At 40.0% G+C, this 15,970-nt stretch overlaps 1 protein-coding gene across 1 annotated transcript in view; it reads left to right on the forward strand.

The window, feature by feature from the left end:
- The window catches only part of LOC149146514 (serine/threonine-protein kinase Aurora-2-like), a 128,868-nt gene extending 116,111 nt beyond the window's left edge, over nt 1-12,757 (forward strand). The window contains exons 2-9 of the mRNA XM_089452794.1: nt 9,423-9,542; nt 9,593-9,781; nt 10,756-10,851; nt 11,185-11,280; nt 11,505-11,601; nt 11,697-11,814; nt 11,928-12,000; nt 12,212-12,757. Of these exons, the coding sequence (XP_089308920.1) occupies nt 9,423-9,542; nt 9,593-9,781; nt 10,756-10,851; nt 11,185-11,280; nt 11,505-11,601; nt 11,697-11,814; nt 11,928-12,000; nt 12,212-12,310 (888 nt within the window). The 3' untranslated portion in view covers nt 12,311-12,757. The remainder of the gene's footprint in view (nt 1-9,422; nt 9,543-9,592; nt 9,782-10,755; nt 10,852-11,184; nt 11,281-11,504; nt 11,602-11,696; nt 11,815-11,927; nt 12,001-12,211) is intronic.
- Nucleotides 12,758-15,970: the final 3,213 nt, after the last annotated feature.

Below are 15,970 nucleotides of genomic sequence, written 5' to 3' on the forward strand. Positions count from 1 at the left end.
TTCTGTTTGCTCTTATCATATCTCTCATTTACTTTAGCCAAAGATTCTTTGGCTGAATTGAGCTCCAACATTTGAGCTTCCAGGACTTGAATTTCATTTTGGAGCTTCTGCATATCCAGACTATGAGTCTGCTCTGTTGTTGGTGCAGTTGTTGATGTAGTTGGTGCTGTAGGCCCTGTTTGTTGGGGAGGAGGGGCAGTTGTTGGAGGAGCTTCCTCAAGATTGATTATTTCAGGGGGAGGCTGGGAGGTTTGACCCTCTTCTCTTTGCTTCAGTGCTGCCTTTGCAGCCTCAGATTCTCCTAGTTTGTCTTGAGTCCGGATTAGCTCCTTGTATAGAGATATCAACAGGGTCGTGGCCTCTTGATCATGCCTTTGCTGGGCCACCTCATCTGTTTGAGGGTGGATTGTGGCAGGGAGTTTGATCTTTCTCCTCAAGGCTGCCATGTCAGCATCCCTCAACTTCAATACCTCTTGTATCCCTTTGATATCTTTGGGATCATGTCCAATCTCAATGATTATGTCTTCCAAGGACCTTATTCTGTTGTCCTTTGCCTGGGATGATGCCCTCTCCAACTCCAGTTGAGAGGCTGTATTGTTAAGGCTATTTTGCAGCTTATAGTTATCCAAGGTTTGGTCTGCCAGGGAAGCATAGACCATCTCACCCGTTTGCTTGTGCAGTTCTATCTTGTCCATTGGGTGGATATCCTTGGCAAGGACTTGCAAGTTAGTCCTCAAATAATCAGAGGCAGATTGGGGCTGTGCTGTTGTTGCCATGAAATGACTCATGATCATTTTGCCTTCATGCACATCATATGCAGACATGAGTCTTTGCTGATTGGTGGGAGCCAAGTTTAGCAGATGGTTGTCCAGTTGTCTCTTGATGGGCTCATTTCTCATTTTAATATCGATGAACTGTTGTTTAATACTAGGCCCACCTTCCCTTTGCTGCCTAGAGGAACTCACTTCTCCTCCCATTGCTCTATCCTGTTCCTGTTGAAAGGAACTTGCTGATGTTTCCCTGCTGGGTGGGACCATACCCAGAGGCTGCCTTATTGGTATCTCTTCCTCTGAAAGAGGATTGATTCTCTGCCTCTTCTCCCCATGAGTTGCTGATGTTGTAAGGGGAGTTTCTCTGTCCCTTTTCCTGCTTGTGTCCTCCTTTTGTGGAGTCTGAAGTATTGTTGCATCAGGTGAAACTTCTTGCCTTGGAGGCTCAGTTTGTTTAGTGGATTTAGGGGCTTCCGCTGTTTGCTTTTGCTGGGCAGGCTGTTCCTGCCTTTGTTCTTGTTGTTGTTGCTGCTCCTCTTGCTGCTGCCCTTCTCCCTGCTGCTCCATTTCTTCTTGTTGCTGCATTAGGGTTTCCATTTGCTCTTCGGTCATAGGAGGTGGCTGTTCCACCTGCTTTTCTTTGCCTTTGTTGTCTGTCTGTGGAGGATTGATGGCAGCTTGATGGTGCGTTGTTGAAGACGAGGCAGCTGCTCCAAGTTGTTTTTTGTATGAGAGGGGAACCTGTCCACAAGTTTCTAAGTCAGCTTTCTTTTGAATATTTCTAGCCTCTCTCTCTAGCAGCTCCTCACTAGTAATTTCTTCTTCTAGGGTACCTTCTTCCCAGCTTAATTTATTGGCATACTGCTCAATCTCAGGCTGCCTTACGTGTGAATAGCTGCCCAATTTGTATCTTATCCTCCTGAGGGAGACAAAGTGATTGGGATCATAGGGTATCCATTCAAAGCTAGTTTGCAGTTTGAGGGCCTCTAGGATACTGTTTGCCTCTTTCCACCCCTCCTCTTTTCTGTTGTATAGGAAAGGGCCCAGCTGGCTCCTTACTTTCAACTGTGCCTTTTTGTTCTTGCTTTGAAAGTGGAGGTAGTCGGCATTCCCAAATTGCCTGAAATATTCTAAGGCAAAAAGCCTCATGGGGACATACCTTGGCAACCTAAAAGGTTTCAACTCACAGCCATATACTCTGATGACTGTGTGGTCTTGGTAGAGGTACCAATTACCAATGCTGTAGGTTTTGTTCAGGTGGAGAATTCTCCTCATGTCATCAGTTAACCTTGGAGGAGGAACACCATCCAATACTGTCATGGTTGGATGAATGAATAAGTCTATGAACTCAGAGTATGTGTATGGTGATACTGAGGCACAATGAAAAACAGAGGTCCAAAACACAACTGACCTTGGATTCCCCTGGGCATTGACTTGTTTCAAGGGAATAGAGAAGCTGGCTGGCTGATAAAACAAGAATAGGTGGTATATGTATGAAGTATACCTGAACAGTCTTTCCCTCTTCAAGTTCATGAACTGGTCATGGATCTTATCTGCAATGTATGTGGCATAATCATAATGTACAGCTGGAGGTTTTCCAGGAGAGAATATAGACAATATTGCTATTATGATTTCATCCACCTCCTCCATTCCCTTGAAGCCTAGGACATAGCTGATCAAATCCACTAGCATTCTGCCCAATTCATTCAAGTAATGATATCCAATAGGAGGAGTTCTGATGGCTTCAGACCCTGGTTTTACAAACAGCTGGTTGATTTTGATGGTCTGGTCATTTGACAACTTATTCCCCTTCTTTATCAAGTCCTGCATGTGGAGGGGGGTCAATGGCTTTGCAGTGTGGAAGTGCAGCATCTCATTTATGCTTTCTGGGGTGATATGAAACAGAATTGCGCCTGTAGGGCTGAGGACAGCTCTTTGACCTGGATCATAGCACTCCTGGCATCTGTAGATCAACTCTGGCATAGGATTTACCTGGGGGAGGTTGTAGATGGGCAAGTTTGAGTCCCAAACCCCTAGGATGTCAGCTCCACTAAGGTGCTGGGCTCTCAACTCATTCAGCATCTGGATATTATATTTGGAGCCTAATGGAAACCAGTCTAGCATTTGATAATCCATATCTCTCAGGGCTTTCCATTCTAATTCCTGGTGAGGGGCATTGAGAGGCTTGATATTCAGTGCAATTGGAGTCTCCATGGTTTACTCAGTTTCTGTCTTGCAGGTGAATTAGTTCAAGTGAGTAGTACAGCACAGAAGTGACTTTTTTGCAATGCAACTGTGAATTACAGGGACCAGAGGGTGGAGAGGGCACGCAGCAATTGAAATACTGCTCGAATTATGAATAAGACCAATGCCTGGTCTCCCTCTGTCTTCTTTGGCAGGTTTAAATAGCTTGACCAACTGTCTCACGTTTGCGCGAGCAGTTTACAGTTTTCGACCAAAACTCGGGAAATGAAGGCTTAGCTGGTGGTTTCAAGGTTGCAGTTGTAATTTAGAAGTGTTGCAGAGGAAAACTATCGGTGAAATAGTGAGTTTCAGTGTTCCTTAAGCGTTCTGAGCAATTTACAGTAAATTTAGGCGTATGGAGGATGAACTATGAGAAATACCTAGCTAACCGCGAACAGAGGTCGTAACTGTGGGTGGAATTGTTGCTCTGGAGATCTTCAGGTCGTTTCCCGCAGGTGGCGCAGTTCAGGACGTGAAATAGCATGCAGAGGAAATAATAGCAAATGAGCGAAAAGTATGAAAAAACGCGTTTTTTGGCTAAAATATGGACCTTTTGCAATTTGGCGCTTTTTCTGTGATGACGTCAGCATGACGTCATAGGGTGGGGTCAGCCTCGGATGACGTCAGCATGACGTCATCGGACGAGGTGGCGGGCAGCCATTGGTCCACGGGGTAATGAGGTGGCAGGCACGTTGGCACAGATGCGGACAAAAGTGTGATGCGGTGGCAGGTACGGTGATGTCGTGGGGATGGCGCTGGACCCGCAAACCGGGCGGTGAATGACCTAACGGTTACGGTTTAGCCCTAACAGTTGCGGTTTCTAGGGGTGGTTATGATACGGCCCCGCACTTGTCAGAGATTGCTCCGAGAGGCCTCAATGGGCGACGCGTGGCCGCGCCCTGACATAACGCAACGTCACTTTCTCGGGCGCTAAACCTCTGTCACGGGGACCGCTCCGACATCCATAAGGATCGTCGGATCTCTTGGATCTGATCCGACGGTGGACGGGATGATGACATGATCGGTGGATACGGCCACGGGCGGAGGAATAAACATATATTTTTTAATGTCTTTTCAATATATTCCGAAAAATTGGATATATGCGCAAACTTTGGTTTAAGCAGCGGAAAGTGGGTTTTTCGGGGTTTTTTGGTAGTTTCAAAGGGGTTTCATGGATAAAGGGGTTTTGTAAGGTTTTTTGATGCGCAATAAGACAAGCCCGAGACTTAGGATAAGCGAACAAAGTGGGTATTTTGGGTTATTTTTGCAAATGAAGCGGGTACGGGTAAAACAAGGTCATTTATGAGGCTCTTTTGGCAAATGAAGTTTTCTGAGGGGCCAAATGACTTCAGAAGAGGGGAGGGGGTTAGGTTTAGGTTCATCAAGATGACCAGGTGTCATTTGATCCCTGACACAGAACTTATTGGCTATAATGCCAAGGGGAGGGGTATTTATACAAAATTTGGGGTTTATACACCATGGTGTTAATACTAGTAGGGGAAAGGTAATATAGGGGATTTACATAGTAAAGTTAGAGTTAATATGGGGGAAATGAGTGAAGGGAGAAAATACTAAGTTTGTTTGAGACTAACTTAGTTTAGGGAGTAGATCAAAATGAAAAGAATTTTTACATAGGAAATGTGGCTTTTAGAGTCATAAGAACCATCATAACACTTCAGATTTTTCATAACTCTCCATGGATGAAGGGATGTTAGTAATAGGAATGGAAGGGGATTTGGGGAATTAGACATGCTCCTTTGCCTTGTTCTCTTATCTGAACCAGCAAGATTCACTCTGGAAATGAATACCACTTCTGCAACCCCATCTACTTACCCAGCTACTTTGCCTAGCATTTTTTATTCCTTCTTGGAGGGTGCATTTGGACTTGCAGACCCTTGCTTGCCTTTTCTTTTCTTTGGCTTTTTTCTTTTGTTTTCTATCTACTTCTACCCTTATTTCTTCCAAGGTCCCAGATTAAGTTGTTGGGAGCCTTCTTTTCTCTACCTGAACTACTTTGTCTGCCAAGATTAGACAGTTTGGACAGACTTTTTCCTCTATTCTACAACAGGAAATTTAAACCATGGCATGATCCAGATTATACTGTTGAATCATCCATCAAAATTTGGAACCATTAAGCTATTTACACACCTTGTACTCCTTTGGAAATATGGGATCTTTGCATAGTCAAAGCAGAGCATATTTGGAACTTCTATAGCCATCATGAAATATGAAACCTATTGGTATAGGTAGCTAACAGGGGTCTCATGAAATCTCATTGCCATCTCTAACGCTTCAGCCTGGGTGGAAAGTTTTTGCTGCGACATCACCGTGCTTAAGTGCGGTGTCAGAGATGCTATAAACCATGCGCGATGCTGCCCATCCATCAATGTCATATTGGCTTTGCAGATTGTACTCTTCAGCCTTTGGTCCAGATCCTAGGGGGTCTTACCCGGGAGCATCGTGATCTCCTTAAACCCGATGATTGATTGTGTTTCTGATTTTGGCCTCCTAAATTCCCTGTTCAACACGGCCTAGATCTCTGCAATACCCGTGTTCGGGTGGTCATTAGAATGCTTGATATACCACGTTAATGCGCGATCCTGCAGCGTACTCACCAGCGTATCCTTTTTAATATTGACATCTACGGCGCCTTGTGCTTCCCATAATGCTCTTACTACGAACCAAAATTGGTCCGGATCTTCGCTCCCTACTCCTCTGAACACCGGTAGTTTGATCACACTCGCCATACTGAACTGTGGTGGTGGTGGAGGTGGGGTGGGTGGAGATGGAGGTGAGGAGGGTGAGACAGGTGGCGGTGTGGGTGGAGGTAGTAAACGCAGAATGCGCTACCTTATTAGACTAACCGCGCTTCTTGGGGAAACTTTCGCAAGCTCTTCCGCGCTTTCTCACGAGGGTGAAATTAAGGGATTGTTTTCCAACTCTTCACTATTTCCGCTTCTATAGATATTCTTGCTTCACGTAGTTCCAAACATTAATTTATTCGCATAACCCGCTTTTCACACAATAGCATCTTAATCCAAGTGTTCAAAGATTTAATATACTTACCTTGCGGTCCCTTGAGAAAACGTCGTTCCGCCTCACTGTAGCTGACGGTCATGTCGACCGCGAACTTAGTGATAAATCCTCCTATTATTCGGTCGAGCCAATGGTCCACAGCTCACGCTATCTTATATCCTGATGCTTCTAGTCTACACACTAATTTCGGAGTCCACACTATTAGTTTGTCGAGCCTACACCTTCCCTAACTATCTGCTAACTTCGTGATCCACTCATACAGCTCAGAGGGAAAGGATGCAAAGAAAATCTCGTGGATTTCCGTATACAAGTAGCACTCCAATCACTGTTCCTTAGATACTCGTGGAGTTTTGTTTTCCTGCGTCGTGAACTCGTGAATCTTCTTGTCCAACCACTCTTCAATTTCTTTCTTTGTTGGATTCCAGTGGTATGACATCAGACATCCTCTATGTAGATCCCGATCCTAGCAACAAAACCATTTGTTGGCTTTTGTTGGCCTGACCTAGGTTCAGAGGTGATTTAACCAAGCAAATCCTGGTACTACTGGCCCTTTCGGCAATAGTCCGCAGCGCGTGGATTGAGGTCTCACCTGAAGTAGTATGGGAGGGTGCTAGAACTAGGTTTCCACACCCTGGGAATGTCTAATGGGCTTCTGGAGGTCTGTGGTTTGACCCTGCGCGCACGTCGCTATGCGCACTTGTTATTCCTTCGCAACCTGTGATGATGTTTCCACGCAGCCCTACTAGGGGCGCAACCAGTATAATACCCAAGTTCCCTGCTATTTAATCTGTTATTATCTAATTACCTAACTTGTGTGTGAGATTAATAGTTATTACAACATATTCAACAATCATATCAGTGCACGCGATAAATAAACCAATATAACCATAAAGAAGGCAATGTACAACAAATACACAGAAATATGAATCAACTTCTCTTTATTAATTTTCAATCCCGATTACAGACTCGACGCTTCCCTGCACACTCAGCTACAAGGGTCTGTGCACTCAGCTGCGGACTCTACTAGGCCTCTGCACACTCAGCTGCAGAGCCTCTTCCTACTACTATGACCCAATACACTTAGAATCTTACTCTAAGTTCGAACCATTCGTACTCTTCTCTCTTATTCCTTCTTCACTCTCTTTACAACTTAGAGCCTCACTCTATTTATACAATCCCATGGTCCATGAACTATGGATAGGCCAACATGACCTTACATTACATTACAATATTTTAGGGTGGACAGCCCTATGACTTAACCTATACTTTGCACTCCGCGCCTGCAATTCGCGGAGTTTTACAAAACTTTTGACCAAAACTTGGGCTTTGAGCCCCAAAACATGCTGTGGGGGGATTCCATGCCCAACACTAAGAATTAAGGAACACTACATAATTTTACAATCATGATGAGCCATATAAGCCCAATGATGCATCATAGGAATTTATGCTCTTTTGATAATAAAACCAATGCCAAATATCGAATGTTTAAGCTTAGATACTAATGAGCCATTAAAATCAAAGTGCACAAATATTTTCATAGTCATACTTAATACTTAGATCATTACTAATTAAATGCACAATAGATCCTAATAATCCTAAATTGCCATTTACTCTGAATTGAGCCTTCACTAATATAATCAATATATAATTTTTGATAAGTGTGATAAATAGTAAATGAACTTGAACCCACAAAATTCACATGAAATAGGCATAAACATCATTGGTGGTATAATGATGATAAATATTAATAATTTGGTTGTTGTACTAATAGATATAGAAATAGATAGATTTTTTCAAACTATCCATAAGAAAAAATGGCCACATAAAACAACAAAATTTCCATCACAGGTGTCAATTTTCAATAAAATAAAAGAAAAATACAACTAAAGTCAATGGTGTAATGATAGGTCCAAAATATGAATTTAGTTTATTAATTAAGCCTCATCCTCTAAGTGTGATACCAATCCTTTACATCTTGCTTACATCATTTTCTTAACAAACCTTATTATATTTCTCATTAGATACTCTTGAAATATTGATTTTTACTTTGTAAATATACAAGTTTAGAACAAGATCTACCAAAGATTGAGAAAGATAAAATCCCTTTTCAATTAAAAAAGAATTACATAACAAAATATTTAATCTCTCTACATACTTAATAAATTCAAAATTAAAATAAATCAAAATAATTTAATTATTAATTATTAATTATAAATATAATTATTAATTATTAATTTTATATTTAATTTTAATTAAATGAAAATGTTTACCAACAAAACATAACATTACAACGAAACTAAATTAGAGAACACCTCACCCAAATAACATGGTATTAACAGAAGAAAATACATTTCCAGAAATTTCTCACCACAATAATACATTCAGAGTTAAATAAGCAATCTCCTTGGACTTCATTTAAAGAAAGGCCGCTAGTTCAAAGACCACCTCCTGGCACTGGCCCAGCCAGTAGTCATGGTATGTAAAGACAAAAGAGAAACCTGATAAGCAGGTGGCCTAGAATAAGACCGTTGGGGTGCGTGTTTTCAAATTTCAAATTTGCGATATCTAAACCAATATCTCTACATAAGCAGAAGCAAAAGGAAACATTGGCGATATGGAGACCAGGGAAAATGCATGTATTTATGTATGTATTAGTATTTTTTTAAGCGTAGTTTAAAATTAGGAAATTGATCCAGAAAATTATAGATATTTGGGTTAGATTTTGGTAAATTTGGGCAATTTTTTTTGGAAATTTATAATCGTTAATGTTTTGAATTTTTGATGGTGTTAAAATTCATTTCTATCATTATCGTAAAAACAATTTAAAAAAATAAAAAATTTCACCAATCTCCAGGCCATTTAGTCCGCAGGCAGACATCTTATTTCTTATTTTTTAGTGTATAGGTAGACAACTTCTTATTTCTTTTTAGTGTAAACATGCATGGTTATGTTGTGTAGATATTTGTGTGTGTTTGTGTGTTACACGAGCTCATGGTTTACTGGTACACCGATAGATTCTATATTGTAATCACTGGTAGCTTCTGGGATATGGCCACTGGATTTCCGCTGATCTAAAATGTACTCATTAGGGTATCTACCAATTTGTTAGTTTGTGGGTTATTGATGGTTGGGTTGCCAAAATAGTTTTATATAATCTCTCTGTGTCAATATCAAGTCTCGCATAAAAAAAAGTCTGTAAATCGTAGCAAGAAGAATCGGAAGAAACCCTAGGGTTAGTAAACACTAATGGCCACATTCCTCAGAAGCTGTAAGATTTCCAGTAGAGGAAAGATACTGTAAATTTGTAGTGAGGTCTTGGATTAGGGTTTTGATTGGAACACGGATCTGAAGAATGGCATTTGTTCATTACAGGATCAGATGGAAGGGGATGACAAAAAGGCTGGGAAACATTGGACGCTTGATGATTTTGATATTGGGAAGCCCTTGGGAAGAGGAAAATTTGGCAATGTGTATCTTGCCAGAGAGAAGAAGGTAATTTGAAAACAGAAGTTCAACTTTCATGGATGCTCTGCATTATTTAATTCATACTTTCAACGAGAAAATTTGTTTCTCCACATTTGAAAACAGAGTATGTGGTGGCTCTGAAAGTACTATTCAAGCATCAGCTCCAGCAATCACAGGTAGAACACCAGTTGAGACGGGAGATCGAAATACAAAGTCACCTGAGACATCCCAATGTACTTCGCTTGTATGGTTACTTTTATGATCAGGTATGCCCACTTTCCAGGCTCTCCTCACCCCAAGTTGCAATAACTTATTTTTTTCATGAAATGAAAGAATTAACAGCGTACTATCTTAATTTTTGCCCTCTAAATCCGGGAACGCGTTAGGAGATATGTAAACCTTGGTGGCATCCAGTGTAAAACCTCGTAGTAAGCGATCGTCAGCAGGGCTAACATACACAAATGAAACTGACCCATCTAAGTAACATAATAAAAAAAAAATTAGTTGGTTCTTCCGTATGCTATTGTGTGTAATAATGACTATAATAACCTTCCTGTATATACCAATTCTCATTCATTATGCATGTAAGCAGACCTGCTATTTACCTATGCTATTATGCATGTGAGCAGACCCACTCTTTACCTATGCTCACGATCCTTTATATTGGCTAAAGTGCCATAACATAGTGGAGAACAGACCTACTCTTTACCTATGCTCATGATCCTTTATATCGGCTTAAAAGTGCCATAACATACTCTCCATTAAGTCATAACATAGTAGCCTCCTTTAAAAGCTTTTGCTCTCATATCTTTGTAGCTCTGTGTTTTGCTGCAATGTTCATTTCTCCATGTCTGGCTTCTTTCTATAGGCATGTTCGTCTACTTGAAGAGGTACTCCGTGATGTTTTTATTCTTCAGATGAGTCATAGCCAATGTCCAAGAGTCTAATGCAATATCTCACTTAGTATTTATCACCAGCAAAATGTACCAGACATGAATATGGCTAGCTTGATGTACTCCACTGTTGAATTCACTTGTCACGACAATTGCCTTATGAACATAATCTTAGTTTTGGATCACTATACGGATTCATTATGTTCCAGGCAAGATTTGAACTCCTGCTAGCCTGTTAAAGTGGGAATCCAAACAAGCACTTGAAACAGCCTTTAGGGACAGATGAAGCTTGAAAGAGCTAACGATTAAAATATTATTTACTAACACTTATCCTGGCTTTTCTACAGAACTGTGTCTATCATATTCTTGAATATGCTCCAAGAGGTGAGCTGTATAAAGAGCTACAACGCTGTAAGTGCTTCAACGAAAAACGTGCAGCTACTGTAAGTTCTCTCCTTTGAAGGCCTGTTTGTTTTTTAAATTTTTACTTCATACAAGGTTAGTTTTGTCTAACGGTTATCATGTCATAATCACCAAATTTCAAATGGCAATCAAGGACTGAACACCCATTAAGTCATCATGTCCACATAGAATGTAAGTCTCATGCCTAAAGGCGATCTAGCAGGGATAAATTTGCCAGCTAGAAGTCCTGAGACAGACTTCTGTGGAGAACATAATGCGAAATACTTGCATTTGACTACGTTGTAACATAGTTCAGCAAATCAATTTATTTTCTTTTGTTTCTACATTAATCTGATTTCTCTGCCTTAACACAGTACATTGCATCGTTCGCAAGGACTTTACTCTTCTGCCATGAAAAGCATGTGATACACTGGGATATCAAGCCAGAGAATTTGTTGTTTGGTTTTAAGGTAATTGCTATGGTTTATATTATATTGTTGTATTGCACTTTGAAACAATTCACTCAACTTTTATCGTCAAATACCTTTGTATCTGCTTTTGCCAGATGAACACCATAATGTCTAGAGTCTAGACATTCTTCAAAAAGGATAAGTTTCGTGCTAAATGTGGTGGGAATATTCTGGGCTTATACTGGGATTTAAATACTGCTAATTTTTGAGGTTATGGAACGCAGGGTGAACTGAAAATTGAAGACTTTGGATGGTCTATACATACCTTTGGTAGAAGGCGTACCATGTGTGGAACCTTGGATTATTTGCCCCCAGAAATGGGTATTTACGAATTCCCTATTACATAGTTAATAATTCTCCTTAGGTTTGAAGCCATTGAGGTACGGAAATGTTAAACTGTATGTGGAATATTGCAGTTGAAAAGAAAGAACACGATACTACAGTTGACATTTGGAGCTTGGGGATACTCTGTTATGAGTTTCTCTATGGAATTCCACCATTTGAAGCAAAGAAGCAGTCTGATACTTGCAGAAGGCAAGAATACCACATTCCACTTCTCTCAATCAATTTGATGTTCATTTTAATTCTGAACATCCAAGAATCTTTAATTTTAATCGACCCTTGTATTGGCTAATAATATGGTGCAGGATTGTCAAAATTGATTTGAAGTTTCCTCCTGCCCCATTAGTTTCTGATTTAGGAAAGGACCTCATTCGTCAAGTGAGTGTAACAGTAATCATTGCATTCATTCATCTAAGGCAAAAAATAAGTTGATTTCACTGCTGGGGTTGGGTCCTATTATGGCTACACAGATATAGCTTTATTGATTCAATGGGTGCTGATCAGTTGCATTGTCCACTTAATGAAACCTGATCCATTACTCAAAAGGGTTGAACAACTGGCTAATTTGTGGTTGTTTTCTGTGGTGCAGATTTTAGTGAAAGATTCTACTCGGCGCCTCCCTTTACAGAAAATTATAGAACATCCATGGATTGTTCAAAATGATGATCCTACTGGCGTTTATGTTTGACCTTATTGCAATCCATCAACATATCGATTGATTTTTTTGACCTTATTGCAATCCATCAACATATGCTTATGTTTGTTGCAGTCATCTGGGCTATGGTCTAGCGATAGACCTGTGAAGGTTTATGAAAACAAGGCCAGTTTTGATTCTCAATGCATCCTGTGTTCACCTTTTCTAGGCTTCTACCTGAGGATCACTGAAGTGACAATATGAGAGTCCCTGAAGTGACACGTCCTGGGATTTCGACTCTCTCTGGTCAACCATTCACTGACCCAACAAAAATGTTCGTGTTTATTCCCAGAATGTGATCACTTCCAGATGGCTGGTTGTCACTACCAGCATTAACATACAGAGCTATTTATTACCAGCATTAGTATACAGAGCTTTTTATTACCAGCATCAGTACAAAGCATATTTATTCTAATAATGATGTTTATTTGTGACTGTGAAGATGTGGATTCGTTTCATTTGTTAATGGGTTTTCATGAGATTTTTAAATTTACAAAATGCACTAATCAATGCTTGAACACATATTTAATGATTGTTTCTTACATATTCAATAATTTTCTTGTAAAAATGAATGTGCTTGCCTCACTATTTCTGATATTTTAATTCTTGTGAAATGTTTTGAATGATGGGGATTATTTATTGATGATAGTGATTGTGTTTTCTATCCAAGACTTGTTGCAGCAAAATCTAGCTCAGTGCAAACCCTCTCTGGGTGAGGGGCCTGTTGAGAAATCTAGGGGCAGCTAAAGTAGGTGATTTCTCTTATAATGATAACTGCTTGTGATGTATTTTTACTTTTCTTAATTAGATTTTTCTTTATTTGTTACTTATTAGTGTTTCTCTTCATCAAACAACTACCAAACCATAAAGAACGATGAGGCAAATGACACAAGATGTAGGCGATCAACCAGGGCCAAAACTTCTCCAATTTAAGAGGAAAAACCCACCAAAATTGTTCATCTTCAATGTACGAACTCCAAGACCTAGACCCTTGACCAAGAACCTCTCCAAGGCCAAGTTAATGCTTCCTCTTTGAATAACTTCTCCTTCCAGCAACTTCGACCTACTTTGCAATTGCAACTTCAGAAACTGCAACTTCAACTTGCCCAGACACTGTAACTGCAACTTCGATTTGCCCAGACACTGTAAATGCAACTTCGACTTGCCTAGAAACTGCAACTACAACTTCGACTTGCCCAGAAAGTGCAATTGCAACTTTGACTTGCCAAGAAACTGCAATTGTAATTGCAACTTCGACTTGCCCAGAAATTGTAACTGCAACTTCGATTTTTCCTCCTTTGTCTTTCTCTACTTCGCACTTCTTCTTGTCCTTATCATCAAACTTTTGTGTGAGAGTGAAGTGTCTTTAAATGAGGTCGAGGTCTTCTTTATATAGGCTCCGCATAGGGTTGAATTGTTGCTTTTAGGCCGACTTGATGCTTGCATGTCTAACATGGTCTTGGAGGGTTTTTGACTCTAATTTGACTTAAATAATTTTTCCTTACAATATGTAACATGCCCAAATGGGTCATTCATACATGACAATGACTCAATGACTTTATAACAAACCTAGAAGCACTCAATGGGTGTTTGATCTATAAAAATAAATGCTTTTGAGTATGAAACCCATGCCTCATGACATACAATAATAAGTTTAATTTTTTCTCTTTCATTAAATACATAAAATAATAATTACACATGTCATTATGAAGACCGAACCTAGTTACATATTTCAACAGTCCCTCTTAACTAGGGAGATATGCATAATCCATACAAGGTACTTGGACATTCTCAATCTCAAGAATTCTCATAAGAAGAGTTGGATTGGTAACCCATATTTTTAGTATCATATCAACCAACATTGTCACATAGAAAGGCCTTGACTAACAAATCTATCTCTCCACATGATCAGAGCACAATGTTGGTGAGACCAATGATTTATAGACGCCCTCATCATTGTCTCTCTCGAAACATACCCCACCCGGGTTCTCTCAGAGTATGTTCCACCACGACTGTTCTTATCTTGGATTCCCAGTCCTCAACGAATATCGGTCCTTTACAACTAGTCTTATCTTGGATGCCCTAACACATTTTCAAAGAGTATCGGATGCCAGATGCTTACCCAATCGTCTATTCTATCTTCCCATGTGAAGACAAGAATGATGTGCCTATCTCTCCCTCTTAACTAGGGAGGATATACCCATTCCAATAAAGGAATGCACCCATTCATATAAAAGAAATGTACCCAAGCTCCTTCTTAATCAAGGGCTCTTTAGGTGGAGATCATGGGTTAACCAGCTGCCTGAAGAGCTCCTCCTTTCGATGTCATGAAACCTCTTTTTCTTTATTTAGGAGTCCTCATCCTTTTGGGACTTCTTCGTAGGGCATCGACCATCCATCACTTTCATCCATGAATCATGTTAGTCATGTCATCCTTTCTTTCATTGGAAAGTGATCCAGTAGTCCATATATGGCCTTTCTTTCATGCCTTGCTAGCTTCATTGCATCATGTTTCCTTCAGGGCCTTTCATCCTACCACATGAGTGAGTTGTAGATGACATCTACAACTCTGCCTTCGGTAGCCCTTCTTTAGCCCATCCAGATATTATTTAAAAAACAAGAATGAACATTAAATCAAACTTACCTTTGTGATGGTCTTTTCATCATGACATCTGCTTGTTGTCACATCATCTTGCATACATATTGACACATCTCCCAAAAATATATTACATGTCAAGGGTCATCTTCCTTTTCAGACTTCATCGAAGTTTTCATACCTTATCCTTAGAGATGTCACAATCAATTCTTCTAGACATCACATGTTGATTTCCTTCTCTATGTGACTATAGTTGCATCTTTTACGATCTTTTCTTTGTTCACATATTGCATCATAGGAACTTCCATCCATAGTTCCTTCGTTTTTTTCAACCACCTCATATTCCATATGAGGCCTTATAATGTTGATTTTATCATAGTCACTATGTGAACCACGCCTTCATGCATCCTTCCAAAGGAGGAGATCCTTTTATTTTGATCATGCTCATGAGGCCATGCTATCTGCAACTATATGACATGACTCAATTTTATCAAATACGAGCATACATACCTCATCTTTTCCTTTTGGTTATCTAGACTTCCTTCGGCAACTTGCTTGATTGAAAGAAATTCAATCCCTTGACTTGCTTTACTTCTTTTGACATCATACCATCATTCCATGAATCCCATACAAGGTGGAATTCTTGGTGAGACACTTGCTTCTTCCAATAGGTGAACCTTCCAATGAAGATTCTAACAGAGGATCTTGATCATCCTCATCTAGCAAATGCTCCTTTTGTATGATGTATGATGTGCTATATACTAGATGAATTTCTTTTTCCGTAAGTACTACTTATGCCTCTAATAAGGTTACCAAGAGCTACATCCTTTTAGAGGTGACAACCATAGACTTCTATTTCAACTATCGTTCATGCTTCTTTATAATGATGTCACGAGCTCTTGCTTTTAATCGTATGCTTCTATGATGCCATCTCCTAACATGATGCATCCTATCATGCTTCTAATGATTCCTACCATGATAAATATACTTTACAAATATTGAAAAGAACTAGGTGGAGAAGGCTTATCTCAATAATAGTAGAGATCTTTTACTTCCTC

Source organism: Pinus tabuliformis, chromosome X (assembly GCF_031772625.1).
Source record: "Pinus tabuliformis cultivar Carrire ecotype Pingquan chromosome X, CPIR1, whole genome shotgun sequence".
NCBI lineage: Eukaryota > Viridiplantae > Streptophyta > Pinopsida > Pinales > Pinaceae > Pinus > Pinus tabuliformis.